Source organism: Cygnus olor, chromosome 5, assembly GCF_009769625.2.
Source record: "Cygnus olor isolate bCygOlo1 chromosome 5, bCygOlo1.pri.v2, whole genome shotgun sequence".
Classification (NCBI taxonomy): Eukaryota; Metazoa; Chordata; class Aves; order Anseriformes; family Anatidae; genus Cygnus; species Cygnus olor.
The window spans coordinates 45,186,454-45,208,356 of record NC_049173.1 but is presented as its reverse complement, the minus strand read 5'-3'; the positions used below and the strand labels follow the sequence as shown (position 1 = coordinate 45,208,356).

Genomic DNA, 21,903 nt, shown 5'->3' with positions numbered 1-21,903 from the left:
GACCATTTTACAAATAACTCATAAATTAAAATAACTGACACTATAAATATTTTACTAAACTTAGGAGTTATATTCTGAATTACTTTCTATATAATTTTAAAAATAGTTAAAATATATTACAGTGACCTTTAGCTACACAGTTATATATTTTAGATAATTCTAGGTTCAACCTAACAGATATATACATGTTACAAGATATGCAAGAGCAGAAAACATTACAGATTTGAAAGGTTCTCTTAAAAATTGCTTCTTATTATTAATGTTCTTCTTTAAGCTAGGAGTTGCTGCCCTACCCACATCAAAGCTATGTAGTGGAAATTTAAATTGAGAGATAAATGACTTGTTTCTTGCAGTAACAGGAAGCTGTTAATAATTTGAAAAACATGAGGTTTTATTTTAAACACTTGTTACTTCAGTTTTATACGAATATATCATCTGGTTGGTATAGTTCCTCTAAGCTACTAGCTAAGCTTCTCAAACTGGAACACATTTTTTAAAGGTAGTAGAACACTGAAGCTTTTTTGCAAAAGCATTTGTATAAATGGAAAAAATATATATATATAAAAGATGGTATGGGAGAGTATTTCATGCCTTAAAACTTTCCTGCCATCCCTTCACAACAGTGTTTTCAGAAGATGAATATAATGTTTGCAGAGGTAGGTCTGGCTTGTTTTTTAGTCACCCAGTATGGTTTTAGCACAAGATAAAAACCTTTAAAAAGTACAGTCTAAGTTATTTAAACAATAAACTGTAAATAATATAAACTGTAATATAAACTATATATTAATATATATATTTATATATTAATGATATATTAATATCTAGTTATTTATTAATATATATTAATATATAAAAAGCTTATTCAATATCATTAAGAAAATGAATGAAATTTTAAGAGTCAGAGAACAATTTACAACCCCAAATCCAACTGTTAGTGATTTTAAGGGGGGGGGGGGGGGGTGGGAGAGATCTGATATAAAAGCATGCTTGACCACTGTTAACTGCTGTTGTCAGTGTACTAGCTTAATCTACTAAATATTTGTGTCTCTTTATCTGACCTAGGAGACCTGCAGAATCTTTAAGGAAAAGGATCTTTACCTCTGAGCCCGGTAACACAAGCCTTCACCAGCTATGGAATTGCATCTGTCTAGGAAATATTTGCAAACAAAAAGGTACTCCTCCGTACTTTGATGCAGCATTCTGTTCTTGGTACGCAGGTAAAACAGATCACCAGTTCTGCTTTATTTTTTTTTCCCCAATAAACTATGTTTATTATGCCAATTCTAATTACCATGCAATCTAATGTTTTTAAGGCTTATATTTTCCACATCACTGGACATCACAAACATGAAAGCATTTTATACTGTCATTATACATCAATGTTTGCACTTGGGTATACATATATACAGAAATTATTCACACATCTTAACCTTGCTATTTCCTCCTTTCAAACCAACATAATTTTACTGTGAAAGCAGCTTTTTAATAAATGGTATAAGAAATACAGCAAGGCACACATTTTTAAAAACTTTTTTTCTCATTACCACCTCAAGAAGCATAAAAAAAACCAAAATGTTGTACTTAATTCAGTAGAATGTCAACAGTTCCTAATATACAACACCATGCAGTTGTTTCTTGAAGTGTTGCATAGATTAAATTTTAAAATGAAATAAATAAAATGGTATTTTGTTTAATTGTTTAATTTTTAGATGTATTGATTAAGGAGAGCTAATGACTTCTTTTTGCTGCAATCCAACAAAATTGTCACTTTAAACATAAAACAGTTTCAATAAACTTATGCATTATACACATAAATATTAAATTTGATACATAAAATAGAGGAGTACTGGCAGGCACAATTCTGAAAAGATAAACCAGACCAATCATGAAATGTGTGGAACTTCAAAACTTTAAGGAACAGAACCCAGTGATAAGTAAGCAGTACAGGAGCATCCAATTTAGGAAGGGCAGATCATTAGAGGTAGCTTGGGAGAGGAATCCGAGAAAGCAAATGGCTTTGCTACCATACCAGATGATCACTGAAATAGGACTAGCATATGCAGCCTGATCACAAAGCCAACATGGACAAATCACATTTGGAAAGAAAATTTATCTTGGGAGTCAGTGTAATGAAAGGCAGTGATACAATGGAATTGGAGGTCATCCCAGGGTTTACAGGATGAACCTGCACCTGAATTGCAGCCAAGTTTCTAAAAGGAAACAAAAAAGTAATAGCAGGTTACAGAAAATGCAGTTTTATTTGCAAAACATAGCTGTTCCAGAACAACCATAGATACTCATTAAATGATCACATGCCAGAGCCTTTAATGCAGAAGCATACAGTAGGCAAACAATGACTTTTAACAGCCTGAGGTACAAGGTAGTGTAAAAATTGTTTTGATGTAGAAAACTCATTGATTTTTGTAAAGACTTTGTTTCTAAAGAAACAATGGAAGTCATCAAATCTGACCTTTTCCCTGGATCCTGTCCTCATCCTTACCTGCAAACTTACCTTCAGTGCACTCAAAGGTGCACCGATCAATGAAAACATAGGGGTTTTTAAAAGGCAAACAACAAAAAGATCTACCCGTCACTTAGTTTAATATTTATGTAAACACATAAAATGAGATTTCAAGAGAGAAGGAACAGATTGTCACAGAAGTGGTCCATGAATAGAACTGTCAGTGTCATCACTGTCATTTTAAATTGTAAATAGCTATTTAGACACTTCTAGTACCAGCAATGAGTTAAATTTTCATACTATAGAATTATCCAGCTTGGAGTTTAGGGTTAAACTATTCATCAAAGAGCACAGGCTTATGATGAGGATTATGAAGAAATAACTGTCAGAATACAGCTCAAAGATTAGTGCAAAGTACATCTTGTAGGCATTTCCTAGGAGGCACTCCAGACATGCATTATGTGCCTTCCAAATTAAGCAGGAGTATCTGGATCTATCCAGTTACCTTCTCCTTTGATCTTATTGCTGTAACTAGCACTCCACCCCCCCCCCCCCCCCCCCCCCCCCCCCCCCAGTTACAGAAGAAATATACTTACAGGAAAAGAATGAAAAGCCCAACAGTTTGTTTAGAAATTAAGGAAGAACTGATGTGAATAAAGGGGAAGATCGTATCAAAATGTTTCTACAACTCTGGCAGGAGTTTTATGTATCTATAGTAAGAAAAGTCTCACTGATGGATTATGTCAGGTTTTTCAAAAAATATGTAATTCACAGATAATAAAAGATTATCTGTTTATTTAATTCTTTTAAAGAAGTCAGCTACGACAGTAAGGAGCTAAAAAGTCAGAGCATTTTAAATTCTATAAAGAAACATTGTTCTATCCATCTCCCTATAAAAATTGTAAGAAAAAAATAAGCAAAAATTTATATTACTCTTGTAGTTCCATTTTCTAAAAGTAAATTATTACATACTAGTTATTCTGTAAACCTCTATATTATTTCTCTCCTGTACTGAATAATTAACTAACAGTACTTCGCATTTCTGTATCATGCTTTATCTGTGGATCTCAAAACACTTTTCAGTGAATGAATCATGTTTCACAGGTCCCATCAATCATTATTCTCATTATTTTGCTGCTAACAAAACTGAGGCAGGGAAGGAATAAGTCATACATAACATCCATTGCTGAGCAGGAAATAAGAGCCAGGCCCTCTAAGTACCAGTCCTGAGCATCAGCCATAGAGCCATCCCTCTCTCCTGGGCTTCTCTGGGTATTGTAAGTGGCGGGACATTCTGGCCAACGTTGCAGCACTGTCAGATTTATTTTTCTTAAGCCCAAACAAAATATTTTTTTCCAAATTAAGTTAATACCTAAGTTTAAATTACAGATTCTGTACAAAAGGAAGGAAATAGCTTTTGTGACTTACTTGTAAGCACTAACAGATAACACACAGAAGTATATCATATTTTCTAGAAATGACTCCAGACACACCACATAAACCTCCTCAATGTAGTGATCTCTACATATTGAATATGTGACTATATGTGAATATGATCGCATATTGAATATGTGACTCAGAATTCCCATCCCTTTGGTGAGTCATGGGTCACAGTGACAGCAGAAGATTGCATGAGCTCATATACAGAAAGATAGTTCCTTCGAGCTGTCCCCTACTTAAGAAACAAAATCAGCATAGTTTTATGAGCACCTCTGTTAAAGAACTCTGTGTTGGCTCATATGAGAGATGAGTCAGTGCTGACATATTTTTGAGCCTTCGTATAGAATTGCTATTATTTTAACACAATGGTCATTTCTTGTAGTGCGCTGATAAATAGTAGGATTGCAACTTACATACACTTGCAGAAATATTCTCCTCACTATTTTATTCTCCCGTACATCCAAAGCACATACTAAAATAGTATAAAATCAAACTACATTTGAAACTATGCTTTTTTTCAGCTTTGAAATCTTAGTATGCTTTTAAGGTACACATATACTATAGATTATTTTTCTCTAAGTATTACAGCTACACATGGAATTGCACATTTAAATGAGCTTACAGCACAGGTGCTACAGGAAAAATAATGGTGTTTGCCATTTATCTTTCAAATTAAATAATGTGTTTTTAAATAGTAACTTTTTTCATAATACACTTATGGGAACAACATTTATCTGTCACATTTTAAAAGATGTATTAGTAATAAATGTAAATTACCTTTAGAAAATCAGTAATTAGCCTCATCAAAAAATAAACAATCTGCCACCAAAAAGATAATCTTTAGCATAGTTAAGTATAATAACTGTTATTTGAATAAGTTAACAAATTAGGATAGATTGCTTCTGTAATTCATTCCCCATAGCATGAGAGATGAAGTTAAAGCACCAAGCTTGTGAATGGGGGAAGGGAGCTCAGACTTGAGCAAAACCAAATCTAGCAGCTCATATATTCCTTTTTTGATGTGCCTGAGACACACTATATGTATCCTAGAGCTTTACTGCTGGGAATAATACAGTACATAATTTCCATGGAAGCAATGCTATACGTATCCGTTAAGAAACAACATATCTTCTTATATTTAAAAAGTGGAATGTAGTATGAAGGGCTTTGTTACCTTAAAATTATTTTTCAACACTGAGTCAAAAATTAAATTTTTGTTACGTTAAATGTTACAGTTTTAATATAATCCTATGAAATTGTTGTATACAGGCTCTGCATTACATTGCATTGCATTGCAGGGCATCTATTAAAATCCTCTATGTCCAATCTTGGTCCTTATGCCTTGTTAACTGCATGTTGTCTCATCCCAGTCTTATGAAAAACACAGCTGGCTACCATGTAAGTAACTATGAGGTTCTGAAGATTGAGGGGAAGTTTATACAGTATTTTGAGATCCTCAGAGGAAAAGTACTTTCAGTGAAGCAAAAAGACATGTTATTGTCTTCATCAGTGAAAGAATATGAACAAGAAGAAAATCACACGCAGTAAGTATTCTTCCTCAAATTAATATTATTAAATGAGTGGGGAAAAATATAAGAAAATTAATAAAACAGTAATTTAGGAAAAGTTTATGTTTACATAATCATCACTTATCAACCTCATACTTTAGTCATCATCTCAACTTCCATATACAAGCCTATGTATACACATGATCTTTTGAATGTAATCCTAGAATATATAGTATCATTTATCAGTTTTGTAATTCCCAGTTGATTTCTTTTGCTTCTCCAGTTGTTTGGATGTGTCCAGGTATTAACCTAACTGGCAATCAGCAGGTCAGGAAAGCCCATTTCAAAGCCATTCAAGAAATATCCTCGCTGCTATGACAGTTCCAAGATAATGCACTATTCAAATAGATTTGTGTCTGAAAGACATAGTGGCAAGGTGTAGACTTTTGCTGCCACAACTTAAAGATTTTGATAGATGTATTTATACATATGTGAATATGTGAATGGTGGGTAAAACACCAAAATGTGCAAAAGAAAATCCCAAAGCATAATAGTATAATACAGCAAAATCAGGAAATGCTGAAGTTAAATATCCAACAGTAGCAAAGCAATCTATTTTGTATAAATAGGCTCAGATCCTCTGCTATAGCTATACAGGTTGCAATAAGTGTGTACTAGTGGTTTCAATGATGAATAATGTCCTTTTCTCCTAGTAGTATCATAGAATCATAGAATAACTTAGTTGGGAAGGGAAATTTGAATGTCATCTGGTCCAACCTACTGCTCAAAGCAAGGCTATCTTCAAAAGTAGATCAGATTATTCAAGGACATGTCTATGTTAATTTTGAAAATCTCCAAGGATGGAAATTTTAGAACTAGCCTGGGTGACCTGTTCCAGCGCTTAACCTCATGCCTTATTGGAAACTCCCTTGCTACAGCTTCTGATAAGCAGCAGCATTTGGAATTGGAGTGGCATTCAGAGTTGTCATGCTGGGTCTGGTCTACTGGATGAGTGTTTCAGATCAATGGTATTACTGCACAGCTATGTTGGCTTTTGGCTCACCAAACTAGTGAGACTCAGAACAACAGCTCCATAGGATCTGATCCAGAAGTTGCTCTGTAGATCTTTTGTTGTTAAATATACAGCTTATTGTTAGACATTCATGTGACGTCAGAAACTCCAGTTCTGAACCACTCCAAAACTTTGGAAGAGATCAGAGCCAAATTTTCAACTTAGGTTCAAGCATCTTCTGTTTCAAAATGTTTACCACAAAATAGAACCAAAGCTTTCAGTACTGCTGTGTGGCTAACACTTTCCATTTGCTTTGGTGTTTGGGTCTTTGTCCTACATTACCTTCACATTATACTCTTCACTGATGTTGCAAAGATTTCTTATTTTGGTAACCTCAACTTTTGGCCTAGTACTAATAATGGCTTACTGAACATAAGTCATGGTAAGCTGACACCAAGAGATAACATTCTCTCTCTACTTATTTTCCAGTCTGCTTAGCCATTCTTCATGGATTGTCTGTAAATATTTTAGAATTCCAACTCACTGGTCACTCAAAATCCATGTAAAACCAGAAGTTCAGATTCATCAAGCACATGTGAATACCTCATAAGGTCAGCTGTCTGTGGAGAAGGGGATGAATGAGTAGAGCTGGTTTCTGGTTCCACAGCTCAGTTGATAAAGGAAGAGGAGGTGATATAGAAACATTACTTTTGAAGGATTCCCAAGTTCTGCAAAATAACAGATTTGAAGATTCCAGAAGAGAGCAGCTCTAGTCAGTGCAAAGCCAAAGGACAAGGAGCAGCTACTATTCACTGCGTTTGTTGACCAGTGGCATGTAATTCAGGATTTTAGAGGATTTTAGTGTAGTTAAAACAAATGATATAGCACTACCATAAAACACAAACCCTGGATGGTGATTCATCTCTTTTCACTGTATAAAACTGTTAAAAAAAAAAAAAAGTAAAAAGCAAGAAATGAAAAAAAAAAAAGTGCAACGTGTATATTGTAAAGTACATACCTGTTTTTAGGATAATGTATATGCCTGGAGAGGTTTACATTCTATCTGTGCATATTAATGTGTCTTTCCTTATGAAGAGTCAGGAGAGTTTCCTCACAAGTAAGAGTTTTAGTGTTTTGGTGCAAAACCTCCTTATTCTGTGAATGGCTGGGCTTTAACTGAAACTCTATGGCTGAAGCCTCTTCAGAAGCAGCGACACATCCTTTGGGCTCATCGATTCCACATGATTTTCCTATAGTACTCTTCTTACTGCTAAGCTCTGGAGAATTCTTTTCCAATCCTTCAGTTTTCCAATCTGAAATCATCAAATCATCATCAGCATTTTTCAAATCATTTGATGCATTTTGTTTGTTAGGATTGGGGACATTTATATTAATGTCATCATCACATAAAAAAGATAAATGCCTATCTTCTGATGAAGTTTTAACTTTTCCTATTGACTCTAGAATCACTTTGCCTGGTGACTCTGGAGGTATTTCAGAAATAATGTTAGAAATAGGTTGCTGCTGTTCAACTCGTGCTTCGGTAGTACCATTAGAAACAGATTGCTGTTCAACACGCTCTTCTTCAGGGCAAGCTTCAAAAAAACATTCAATATTTTCTCTCTCATCTGTGAAGTCCAGTGGCACAGGAGTGCTGCTCTTTTCCTCTATGTATTTGATTACCTCTCCACAGTCACTATCATGAGAAGAAAGTGAAAGATAAGAATAGAAGTCCCCTTTTCTTAGCTGGATGGGTCTGTGAGAGTGTTCTAACACTTTTTCCTTGATCTGTGTTAATGAAGTTGGAGCAGATGACTCACATTCAGGTTGTGACTTACTTTTCAAAGCTGTTGATGCCATGTCTATTATCTCCATCACAAAGTTGTGTACTGAGCCATCTTCCAAGTTTCTTTTATCAAAAGCAGCAGATTCACAGTTACAGCATGAATCAGGACCACTGGCTGAGGACTCGTGTTCTGCTTCATTAGATTTCAAGGCTGCACAGCAATCAGTAGATTTTTCAGTAATGCTTATTCTGTGTTGCTGACCATCAGGTAGGGATGCTTGTGTGTCTACACAGTTCGTTTCTGAGGAAGATTCAAGACAGGGTTTTTTAGCGGGAGAGTAAGCAACACCATGACAATCAGACTGAAGATGACTTTGACATTCTTTTGGAGGGTTTCTGGATCCATCTGACAACAGAGCAGTCTCCTTGCCATCCATACGTGAATCATCTGAACTGTCTGTAAATGCTTCACAGACACAACATTCATTTTCAGCTTCTCTAACATCACGTGATGTATGAGTTCTGGAAGTTGCTGATGTTCTCACAAGCCCTTCCTTTTGACTGCCAAGAGTATTTTCAACATTGCCATTCTCCATATCGTCCACGAGCTGATCCTTCACAACCTGAGAGATATCTTTCCTCAAGTGACCCTTTGTCCCTTTTTCATGATCACGTGGTACATTCTTACTGTTGCCATTATTTTCTGATATTTTCTGTACTGAACCATTCAAAAGTGTTTCAATGCTCAATGTATCCATGGCTTTTGATGTCTCATTACTAACTTCTTTACTGTGCTGAATTTCATCACTGAGGTTACTTTTTCTCTTCTCCCTTGTCAAAGAAAATTTTGGTCTAATCCAAGTTTGGAGTTCATTTTTTATATAATCAAGTCCTGAAATTAAATTGCATTCTTCATAAATATCCTCATCAGTTGCTATACTGGAGTCATCATCTTCATCTTTGATACCTAGCTCTTCCTCAGTTAAGGTAAGGGTGGAACTTGAAAGCAAATCACTGTCATCTTCATCATCAGTACAAGCAGAAGTGCAGGAGACATTAACAATCATGCTGACATTGACATCGCTCTCATCAGCTACAGATCTATTAAGATGTTTTCTAAATGATGCATTTGAATCTGGTATTTTATTTCTATGCAGTACAATGTCTTCAGAGCAGAGAGAAAGATCCTCACTGCTGCTGAGTTCAGTGAGAGAAGCCGCTGAGTCTTCATTGACGGAGGATGCAATATCTACAGACAGCTGTCCAGTAAAAGACATTTTTTGAGAGCTACTTTGGAGTGTTATATCAGAGATGCTGCGCTTTATCTTTTGATCTAATGGACTTTGGATATTTTCTAAACGATTCAAAAGATCTAATGTCCTTTTGCTGAGCTCTCCAACAGAATCACTGCTTGCACTTATGTCTCCTGAACCGTGATGACTAAAAAGATCTTCATTGCTTTTGTAGGAAGTCAGCCAGCTCTCCAAAGAGGTGCTTCGTTGAAGACCATCTCCACTTTTAAAAATACCTGAGCTGAACAAATCACCTACTACAGACAGTGATTCTAATGAAGAACTACGAGACAAAGTTGAAATCTGTCTTGTATTCTCTGTAACAGCTAATTTTCTTACTGTTTCTGCAGACTTGCAAGAACTGGGATCTGATCCTCCAGGGATACTTGCCAGACTATGGTCATGAATAAACCCATCTGGTGACTCTCCAGGCTTATGTTCAGATTTACCAGGTATTTTATCAAAACAAAAGCCATGAAACAAAGCACCCTCTGTGTGTGTCTTTTCAAGTTGTGATTGTTTCATTATCACTGGTAATTTGAATTTGGAGCCTTGAAGATATGAGTAATCATAAAATGTAAACACATCACGTTTTCCTTGCAGTTCTTCTAGACAAACAGGTTTACACATGGTAACGCTGTCCAAGTCCTCATCAATTTCACTTCCACAACATCCAGAAGGTGCCAACTGGCAATCATCTGAGAGACTAACATGGTCTTCTTCATCTTGCTTTATTTTTTGTTTTATTACATCAATTATGCCATCCATTTGAGTTTCTGCATGCCCAATTTCAGGATTACTCTGAGTGCTTTCAATATCATTTAGTAAAAATATTTCTGAATTATTTGTAGTTTCTGTATCACATTCACTCACTATCCCACTCTCACTCTCAGAATGCCTGCTTATGTTTCCACTTTGGTACATACAGTTATACGTTTTTGCCAATGTTGTCCCCCCTATTAGGTCTGGCAAGGATTTGGTAGATGAAAATGAAGAGTCTTTACTAAGACTTTTGTTTAAAATGTTAGACTGTGTTACACTGGAGATTTTGGATGTTTTTTTCAAGAAAGGCATGTGTTTTTTTTTCTGATAATTCAATATTATGAAGACTATAGACCTGATAGATGTGAGGATTTGGAGGGGAAGTAATGGTGGGACAATAAAGAGGACTTCCACGATCACTGATACTTTCGTCTTCATTCACGTCATTGTCACCACATTCTCCTGAAGCAGTTTTCTGGCTTAGATCATCCTTTTTCAGCTCCTGATCAGGATCACTTAAATCTTCATGAACGCTTATCAGCTTATTACTTATGTCAGTTTCATCCCATTCTAGTGCATCTTCACTTGGACCATTTAGATCCATCAAACTGGCATCAATAACGTTCAGAGACTCCTGTAAAAAATAATTTAAAAATCAGAGATTAAAAATATTTACAGCTCTACTTTAAAAGTGTTTACATTGAAATCATATAACTAAGTTAATGGGAGTAAAGTGCATTTTTGGAACAATGATCATTAATAGGCTTTTACTTTTGTCATGTATTGTGTACCATTTAAATGATCAATTAAAATGAAACCTATTAAATTCTGCATAATTTCTTATTTTTCTTATTTTTCTTATTTGCCACTAAAATATAATACAGAAATTTGACTTTACTTTAACAGAGATTAATTGTGGTTAGTCATTTTATAACAAGCATTAACCATTCTGCAGAATCACACAGAATTGTTCTAATAAAAACATGCTGATAGGTGTTTATTATGTTGGATATATGAGAATACCTCTTAGCCTGCTTAAGTTTAAAAGAGCTAAGATATAAATGTTTTGCTAAAGGTTTTAAAAAATGTTTATAACAAACTTTTGTGCAGTCAGCCTTAAAACAACTGATCTAATGCACTGGATACCACTAGACTTGATGAATTTTTATTAGAATTTCTGTTTATTCTTTACTTGATAATAAAGACAGTACTAATGACCAGTAAGTAACACTAATGAATGTTAATATTTTCAGCTGTAAGATCAATCAGTCTAATCAAATACTACATGAATTTCAAATATTGTCTGTGCTGACACTGTTCTCTGGGAAAGGGCTAATAAATAATTGAGCTAAACTTAGTTTGATTTTTTAAGACTTCTGTAGCTTTCCAGTGGCCTATTATGGGCTCAGAACACGTAGCCTCAAGTATTGTTACTTCTAGAAACACCTGTGGGAGAGAAAGAACACCTTGACAACTCTTCTCACTGAAATGTGATGTGTCAAATGGCCAACAGCACTGACTCACCTTAAAATCCTCAAAGTAGGACAGAAGTGGTTGCTGATTTGGGGGCTTGTTCTCTGAGATCAAATTAATTTCTCTTAATTTTTCTATTTATTGAGAGCCTTCCATTTTAGGGAAGACTTTGCTTATACAGCAAGTCTTGCAACAGGACTGCTAACTAATGTAGAATTGTTTAATTTAAATTTTCTTAACAGCTGAACAGTGATCACCGTATCCAGAAAAACAAACACTTAAAAAAAAACAAAACAAAAAAAAACCTTTCAACAATGATCTCTCTCGAGCTTTCTTGGAGCAAGTTTTGTTTTCCAAATACAGAACTGACTGCATGCCAAACAGCAATCTAAATCACAACAAACTTGCTAAGTTACTGAAATACAAGCAGATAAAGTGAGGCTGTAGTCAAATGAACAGTTGTAAGCAACTTGGTTGCAGACTTAGATTCATAAAGACTCAGCCAAGGTTAAGTGAGCTGAGGAAGGCACGTATGTCTGACTGGAATTCTCAGCTGTGAGCTCGTTTGAAGAAGGAACTAAAGCCTGCTCATCTCTTTCAAGACAAATCATAAGATAATCTCCAACAGTTCAATAGTTAGGGCACTGATTTTGTATGTGGGACAGTTTGTAAGACTGGGCATAAGAGAGATGAACCAGGTTCCCATTCTCCTAAGAGAAGCTGTTCTGAAAAGAAGCCTACTTATGCTATTTCATTTTGCATAAAACAACTATGTCACAGACAGATGAGGAGAGTTTTAACCCACAGTGCAGTGTTCAACACATTTTACTGGCAAGAGGCATAAATAGCTCCAAATCCACCCTTCCGTGTCTATATAACTACGGATATTGGTGGCACTATTTCTGTGGAAGACACAAGGGTATCATAATGCTGTATGTCCAGACTAAAACACTCAAATGGCATAAGGAAAAGAACGATTTGCTCCAAACAGGCTATCCACCATTCAGCAGAGTGATATGATAATTAACATATTTGATAAAATGAGACCTTCATTTAAGATAAATCTGTATCCTCATACTCCATCAAGCTTTGTTGTAAGGTAGGTCCTTGTGCAGTGCAGCTGCATTAAGATATCACAAATAACTGTGGGCAGAAATTTGTGTGCCAAGGAAATGTTCCCTCCTTGGCAGGTTAGAAGGTTTTTTGGGATTTTGAAAATCAGTCATGTCTAATGTTGAAAGCTCTTTGTGGATCTACATACTCCAAAACTTTTACAGAATAAGTTCATTAGAGTCCTTTCTTTTCTTTTTTTTTTTTTCCTTCCCTCTGAGATATTGACTAGAGGTAGCTTAGATTTTAAACTCTTTGAAAAAACAAAACAAACAAACAAAAAAACAATATTTTTTAGACAACCAAGGCTATCAGAGCAGTGCTGTACATTGCAGAGCTCAGCAGTCCATGTTTGGATTTGCCAGTTTACCATGTTTTCATCCCCTTACCAACCTGCACCTAAAAAAATGGTGCAAGAGAATGATGATAATTACATTAAGTTAGTTTGAAAGCCTGTTAGATTAAACATGAAACCAGCTAAAATAACTCATTTTCACTGTGGTATGTTTTACGACTCTGTCGCACTTAGCATTAGGAAGATATTGCTGTGAAAAGCTTCCTAAACTGCACAATTTTACTGTTTTAAGCTTCTGCCAGCTGCAGAAAGAATTCCCAAAGGCAGGAAATCAGCAGCAGGTTCCAAGGATTTTATGTTCCATAGAATCTGATTTTGTTTTTCAAGAACAAAACATTTGATCCTTATTGGTCAGGAAGATAACCTTCCCCCTGTAAATCATCACTTGGCTGTCTTGTTTGTTCTGCAGGTCAGATGGACTGAAACAATAAAACATGTAGAGTTGTGACCTCACCCCATTCATCTTCACTGAGTACTTCTTACTTCAAAGCCTAGTTTTTATCCTTCAAATGCACATGCTTTTCTGAGGTCTGGTGTATATTCAGAAGTTTTACAGACAGCTATGATGATAGAGAATTTAATTATTTTTTTTCTTATTGTCAAAGTTATTGTCACTTCCAAAGGCTTTTATGTAGACATGGTCATTTTACCAGCACAGCTTTCTCTGTCCAAGGAATTGCCTGAATTGATATCAATAAATTACTACCTTTCTTATAAGCATCATGTTCCCTGAAGAGACCTACCAGTACAACTTTAGGGGTTATCAGCTATGTTGGCAGCCCTTACCAAATATAGACCAAGTTTTAACTTTGTCTGAAACAGACCACCCAGCCTATGTCACACAAACATCTTGCATTTGGCATTTTTAGCAGAGGTATACATTTTTCCCTTTCTTTTTTACAATATTTAGCAAGCTGCTCAAACAAGAAAGAGCATTCAGACATTGCAGTGACTGTTGGAGAGAGCAGCACTAGGCAGGCTTTTGAATAAAGCTCTGGCTTGAAAAATGGAAGGTGGTGTCACTCCAGCCTATGTTTGCACTGACAGCAGTACCAATCTCTATGGACAACTGTTATCACATCAGATGTCTCCCTGTCAGGCTACTCAGAGCATAGGTAAGGTGATGGAAGACTAGAGTTATCACAATAGTAATATATGTGTGGGTGTTTGTGTTTATACACACACATACACTTGCACATACATAAATGATGTTTCTAAATTCCCAAATGCACTAAGAAAATTTTGTACAATCAGTTAGACATGCTGGTATCCAAAGAAAGCTCATCCTGCCAGACTGAATTGTACCTTTGGTTAAATTTGGTCTCTGAGTGTTCTGCCATGGACTTCGGCAAGCATGTGTGTGTGTATATGCACGCGTATAACATCTTTCTAACAATGGCTATCTTCATATAGTAAACTTTATCATATTAAAGTCACTAAACACAACTACTTCTAGAGTCAATGGCAATGGCCACATGGTTCAGAGTAAGAGGATGTAAAAAGTTTTGACCAAGCAAGCAAAAATGAACAATGTAATAACAAGGAGAAGCACAGTATTATGTATATTCCTGTTTTTATCACTAGATAAACAACACTTAAGAAGTATTTATTGCTACCCAAAATGTTTCTAATGTAATTAAAACAAGAACAAATTAAATTAAAGACTCAAAAAAGTTAAAAGTAGAATTAATTCTACTGTATTTAAAGTGTTGCTTTAAGGAGTCTGGCTGTTTCCAGTTTGAACCCTGAACTACTTTGCTTAGGGCAGTAGTCCCATTTCAGTGGGATAACTCATGTGAGCAAAGTTAAGTGTGCACTTAAATGCTTGTAGGGCAGATATCTAGTAGTTAAAGAGTTAATCTGCTGAAGATGTTAATGGGAAGAAATAAAATTATTGTCATATAAAGATATTTCCTCAATCACAGTGCTCTTTAAGAAAAAGTCTTAAAAATGCATTTTTTTTCCATTTGTTTCCTTTTTAAAACACAGATAGTTTTGCTTTTTCTGCAGCAAATTTTATTAAACAATGATTCTCTGTTTCGGCCTCATTTGCATGTGCTACTCTAGTACAGATACTTTGTGTTGGTGAAAAAGGCCTGTAATGTAACCCCTACGTACCATTATATATTTTTAAAGGAATTAACATGAAAAAAAAAAAAAAAAGCTTTTAGAATAATAAATACAAATTCTGTTCCTCCCTCCCCTGCAACATATCCTTCAGTTGCTGTGGACAAATTATCCAAACTCAACTGCACTTAGGGGCCAGGGGAAAAAGAAAGAGAAAGAAAGAAAACCATCCCCCATCTCCAGGAATGTGTGCACACTGAAGGAAGACAAACATGATTTTGTCTTTTGAAAAACGCAAGCATGCCAAGTACTTCTGCTGAGGGAAACATATGTACAGTACCCACTTCACTTCTGCTTCACTTAAGTTCATTTTCTAAATGGGGTTCCCTATATTATAGCCAACAAGAAAACTGTCCCCGTTTCCCAACACCAATATTTTAATATGCATCAATATATGCATAATATGCAATGTGCATTATACCAAAGTGACCTGCACATTACAATATGGCCTCAAAATATACAGAAGCAGTTTGGTTTACTACAGATCACTAGAGAAACCAGTATATTTATTAAGACCACTATAGAAACTAATCATTAACATACATACTTGTTATAACTACAATTGAAATAAGATGATACGTGTTTCTTTGCTGAGAAAATAAGAATACAAATTTGTGTTTTTACTTCCTCGTGCTTCATTTTACAATTATCATTGCCTCCCTCAATGAAATAATATACTAAATTCTGCACATGCAGAACTTGTCCTTTCCTGTTGGGCATTACGGGTGCTTACAGGTATTTCCAGGGTCCTATGTGTGTGGTTATGTGTACAGATTGCTGTACAACAGGAAGGACACTGACATCACCTCTGCTCTCTGCTGTGACAGGTGCCACCTTCAAGGGTCTCAGCACAGGCCGGGTCTTATGGGAGCAAGAGATTCCACTGCTGATCACTGTCTCCATGATGACATTTGGATTTCTCTTATAGTGCTCTGAAATAAAAGTCTAGAGGTTTGCCTTGTCATATACAGGTTTTAAAACTGGTAATTTTCTTCATCATGATACAGGTTTTGTGGGCGCATCTTCTAACCAACAGATTGAGTAATTTCAGTGACATTTTAACAAGATGCTCATCTGTAATCTAGAAGACCCTACTAGTAGTAGAAGTGTTTTAAAAAGTCAGAGAAACTAGCCATTCTGCTGCTCTTTAAGTATCTCTTGACCACGTTAGTTAACACGCTGAGGTCACTCATTCCTGCACAAGTCCTACAACGGTCTTCTAGCTTTCTTGATAAGCTCCCCATAGCACCAGATGGCCAAAAGGAGCGAAGGGCTCCAGGCGCTCCACTACTCCCCGGTCAGTGCAGAAGAGCCAGGCTGGAACAGAAGGTGAGCCGTGCCAGCAGAAGGCCCACAGGGACTCACTTCTTTCACAGACCAACGCAAAAGCAGGGACTCAACACATTTAGTCCCTGTGCTGTGCTCAGAGTATCACCGCTACCACACCACACTTCATTCATCTCGCAGCCTCTGTGGAAGCAGAGGCCTCCATTTCTGCTACTGCATCCTCATGCGGCTTTTTAACATCTCCAGTTCTCATTTGCTCAAGAACGCTTTCAATGTTACCAGGGAGCAGAATAACATCTGTAACATTTTTATCTTGAATCATACTGTTATCCAAATAGGTTTACAATCTCAGACCTATATTCCAAGCTGTGTATTTGTGTTTTGTTTTTTTTTTTTTTCTCCACTTTTTGTGTGTGTGTGATGAGAAAGCCTAGCTACATGGCATATTTACTGACTGTTGTTTTTGCTGCTTTGTAGTTTTCTTTTCATCTGTCAAGAGGTTACATGACAGGATTTTTCACCCTTGAATGTCATTTTGGTCTCACCTCTACTTCAGAAGAATATGTGATTTTCTTTGTGCAAGAATCCAACACAAGCGCTTTATGAAACTCTTAGAAAAACGTCCCTAGTTTGACCCAAACCCAAAATGTTGTCATGCATACCTAGTTTAGTAAAGAGCAAATCCTGGCACTCTACCTCAAACACATGCCCATGCAAGTTGGTAGAGTTCATCCATGCCAAGTCTCAGAATTTGGCCCAATCAAAGATTGGTCTTTATGGTTAAGACAAAAAAATATATTAAAAAATAAAACCACACACCAGAAATAGGAAATCTGAGGAACTGATGATGCTTAAACAGGCTTAACTATTGCTTGTCTACACATCAGAATTTCAGCACATTTTTTCACTGTGCATTTTCACTGTGCCCTTATTCACAGCAAAACAGTTACCTTCTGCACTCAGATCACAAAATCATAGAATGGTTCTCTGGGCAACCTGTTCCAGTGCCTCACCACCCTCACAGAATTTCTTTCTTGTATCTAATCTAAACCTACTCTCTTTCAGTTTAAAGCCATTCCCTCTTGTGCTATCACTACACCCCCTGACAAAGAGTCCCTCCCCAGCTTTCCTGTAGCTCCCTTTAAGCACTGGAAGGCCACAATAAGGTCTCCCCAGAGCCTTCTCTTCTCCAGGGTGAACAACCCCAACTCCCTCAGCCTGTCTTCATAGGAGAGGTGCCCAAGCCAATGAACAAAGCTGTGCTGGCAAAGTTACACTGGCATAATAAAATTATTATTGTTTTGGCTTTGTAATAGTTCAGAGGTCTGCATAATGGCTAAAGATATTTTCAATTTAATAGCATTTACAGTGCAACTGGTATTCCTTTAATGGTGTACTACTCTCAGTTAAACCAGAACAACTCAGTGGATGCTATGAAAGCACTCAGTAGACTCCACCTGCAACGGGCACATCAGGACACCTGAAATCACAGAGTTTTTAAGAGCTTTGTTTCAGCAGAAATAAATGTTTGTGAGAAACACTAAAGAGTGAGAATCACCATAGAAACAGATAGATATAAGGTACAAAAGGACAGGACATGAGCCCCTGGGAGCTTGACCTTAGGAGAAACCTAGAAAGAAAGTTTTTTCACTGAGAGCTGGAGAAGAGAGGCTGAATTTCTGAATAAAAATTCTTTCCGTATACAGGAAAGGGAGACTTTATTATTTATGAATAAAAGAACTGCATGAAGGATATCTGGGTCTCCCATCAGTTTATCCTCTTCCTGAAGCAGTTAAGAGACTACCAAATTTAGCCTAATTCATATCATCAAAGACAACTGACTCTTTATTTTCCCCTATGTAAATTTTCAACAGGATTTCTTTGTAATCTCAGTTCAGGTACTTCTTGATTTCATTGATACACCATCTGTAAACTTGGGATATTGACTGGACAGGAGTCAATAAGCAAGTATGGTGAAGTCAGAGGCTTGCAGAATGCTGCATATTACAAGTGCTTCCACAGTGTGCCTACCTATGGATTTCCAAGCATTAAGTTAAACCCTGCTGCTGTCAACAAGTGGCAGAGAGTAAGCACCTCGAGACTACAACAACACTACTGCTCCTTGCCATTGCATAGCCTCTGTCTAGAAAGAGCGGCTTTTCAAATGTTGCAGAATAGAAATACTGGCCTTACTTCCAGGTATAAGAGGTCCCTAGGCAGAACTTTTTCACTAAAATCATCTCACCCTTGAACTTCCAGATTTTTTACTCTCGTCTCTATCACTGGTGTCTGTTGTTTATAGTCGTCTCTGTACATGACAGATGCCAACACAGCCCTGGAGTTGGCTGGAAAAACTAAAAGGATTGGAAATTTCAATCTAATCTAGGATGTTGAATGGATTCTGGGCAATATGTGAAGTACCAGTGTTATACATATATTTTGATGTCGTCACTTGAGAAATGATTTAATATAAGCATACTTTATAGAAATTCACTTAGAAGATGACAAAGTAAAGGACAACTATTTCTTGTTAGGGTGAGAGGTTTATAATTGCCTGCCTTAGTTTGGCTGAGTACAAAATTACAATGGGGAGTATTTCATTAGTACAAAAATACTATTGTCATTCTTCAACATTCTTCTATTACAGTAAAGTTTATTCTAAATGTTATACAGTTTAAACTTGGGCTCAAACTGGAACATGAACTGAAGATTTAAATCTATCTGCATTTCTTATTTTCAGCGGTGTTGAGTCACAAAGTCCAATGAGCGCCCTCTACAAAGCAGTGTAATAACTGAGGGGCATGGAGCTATTAGTATTAATGTTATCAGCATAAATGTTGTTAACATACAACTTTAGAGTATTTGTCTTAACACTAAAGCAATATTCCTCCCCACTTTTAGAAATAAAAAATTATTTTTAAGACCAAGTGTCTTCCTGCTTTGTTCAGTAAACCTGCCGGATGAGCTGTGACTCCGTAAGTTTAGGAACTCATTTATTATTTTGCTACATCAGACACTGCATTTATTCACACAGTGCATCTCTAAACCTAGCTTTCATTAGAGCTGTGGGGAGGCCCAGTCTTTCTCCCTTCTCTGGAGAAGGTGAAGCTCAAGAAGATAATTAACCATGAAACAATGAGGAGGCTTGCTGGGTAAGCACTAGTGTGAAAACAGTTACTCCTCACAAAAGAGGGGAAATTAGCTGGCTGGATAAAAAAGGAAGTGTCAGACTGGAAGACTGAAAGGACTGCCAGCATAAGTAGATAGCTCTATGCATCATTAATGCAATTTTTTTAACACTTAAACTTCACCGCTTTCTAAATTTAAACACATTTAAATGTTATGTGTTAGGGGAGATTAATATGCCATTTTAAAATAATTTCTCTTAAACTTTTCATTTTCACATTTCACCAGTTTTAGTCACCCTTCCCACATATGAAAAAAATCCTCTCAGCATTGTATTCTTGTTTACAAAGCTAATGTAAACAGAGCATTCTAAAAAGATTCAATTTGCTCATTGTATTTTACAGCACATTATTTTACATTAAAACAGATATTTTTATGAACAGAAAGTTTGTTTTGATTTTACTGTTTCACACAGTAAAGACTTATGATGTGCGTTTCCTTTCAAAACTTCCTTCTACTCGAACAGTGTTCCCTGAAGCAGCCACATTTTTGGCAGAAATTCAGTTATATGCTATGCCAAAAGAAATAGAATAAACAAACACTGCTTAATGCAGCTGGCTAGGTAATTTACATATTACTGCACACCAAACACGAAGAACTGAATATGGATTAGAGCTACAATGATGACACAAATACCTTATATGTAAAAAGAAATAAAATTCAGATCATCTTTGCTGATTATTTACATCTTATTATTTAATGTATCTTATATTACCTCAGACACATAAATGTATGTCCATATTTAAATATTACATAGATGTGTGAGTTATATTTTCTGTGTATTTTACAGAAAAATGTACTACAGATCTCTTGAAAAGCTATTACGTGGGTACATTTTTCAAAGTTTTCTTCTGGTGAAAGCAGCCTGTTAAATGACTACATCCCAGTTTTTGGAAATAGTAAAACAAACAAACAAACAAACAAAACACAAGCACAATGAAAACCCTGTAGGCATTTCTTGAAACTGCTTTGTCATACATGAAAATATTGTACAGGTAGGCCTCCAAACCTGCAATTCATGTTCTTTCACAAGGCATCTGCCATTTTGGGTAAGATCAAGAGTCCATTCAACTGAGTTTATCTCCTACAGTGGTCAATAGTGGATGTTTAAGGTTTTTTGTTTGTTTGTTTGTTTGTTTTAAAGGAACAGAATAGTATAGAAGCTGCTATGCAAAATTTGAAAAGTCAGACTGTGGGGACTTTCAGAGTAGGAATTTAATAATCATTAATTGACTTCTCCTCCATTAATTTGTCTAATTACTTACTGAACTCATTTTTATTTTTGTTATCCACAACATCATGTAAGAACAAGTTTCACATTTTTATTACACGCTGCATAAAAATAGTATTTCTTTTTGACCGTTTTAAATCTCCTGCCTGATAATTTCATTAGGTACCCTGCATTTCTCGTGTTAAGAGAAAGAGTGAATAGTTGTACTTTGTTTATTTTCATGCACTTTTTTTTTTTTTATTGTATTCCTTTCTGCTTACAGCTTATGCACCTCCTATAACATCCTATAATAATGAACAAGGAAACATTGATTAGTCATATACTTTCTGAAGATCCTGCAAATACATTTCCATAATGGTTGGAGGATTGGGGCCCTATTATCCAATACCGAAGACCCCTGTAGGATGGAAATATCTGCTGTACAACCTGTTAGAAAATGAGGCTTCTTCCCCTCTTTCTAAAAATTATTTTTCTTGAGAACTCTTGAAACAAAGTATCAGAAAATGATCTTCAATCACACTCAGGAACCATCCTGGCAGAACTAGGGTCATTAGAGTTGCAATGCACCAAGTCATTAAATTAATTCAATAATCACTACTTTGAGACTTTTGTATTTCTCTTAAGTCTAATTTTTTAAACAATGCAGGCCTGAGTCATGATCTTACAATTAGTGAATATTAGGCACCTGAATAAAATAGCGACTTCATCCTGTAATCTGAACACAGTACAATGCAAACAGTCACTATCGGCTTGGCACTTTTATATATCTGGCCCTATACTTAAATGCCTAAATAGGACCTGAGTTCTTCTGAAACGTGATCTCTATCATTGAAAATAAGAAACTAAACATTTTTCTTCTTTCATTTTAATGAG

At 36.0% G+C, this 21,903-nt stretch overlaps 1 protein-coding gene across 1 annotated transcript in view; it reads right to left on the bottom strand.

Moving 5' to 3' along the window:
* Positions 1-976: 976 nt before the first annotated feature.
* The window catches only part of AKAP6 (A-kinase anchoring protein 6), a 234,126-nt gene continuing 213,199 nt past the window's right edge, over positions 977-21,903 (bottom strand). Inside the window, 3 exon segments of the mRNA XM_040558408.1 lie at positions 977-2,210; positions 7,440-10,582; positions 10,584-10,895. Coding sequence (XP_040414342.1) covers positions 7,481-10,582; positions 10,584-10,895 — 3,414 coding nt within the window. The 3' untranslated portion in view covers positions 977-2,210; positions 7,440-7,480.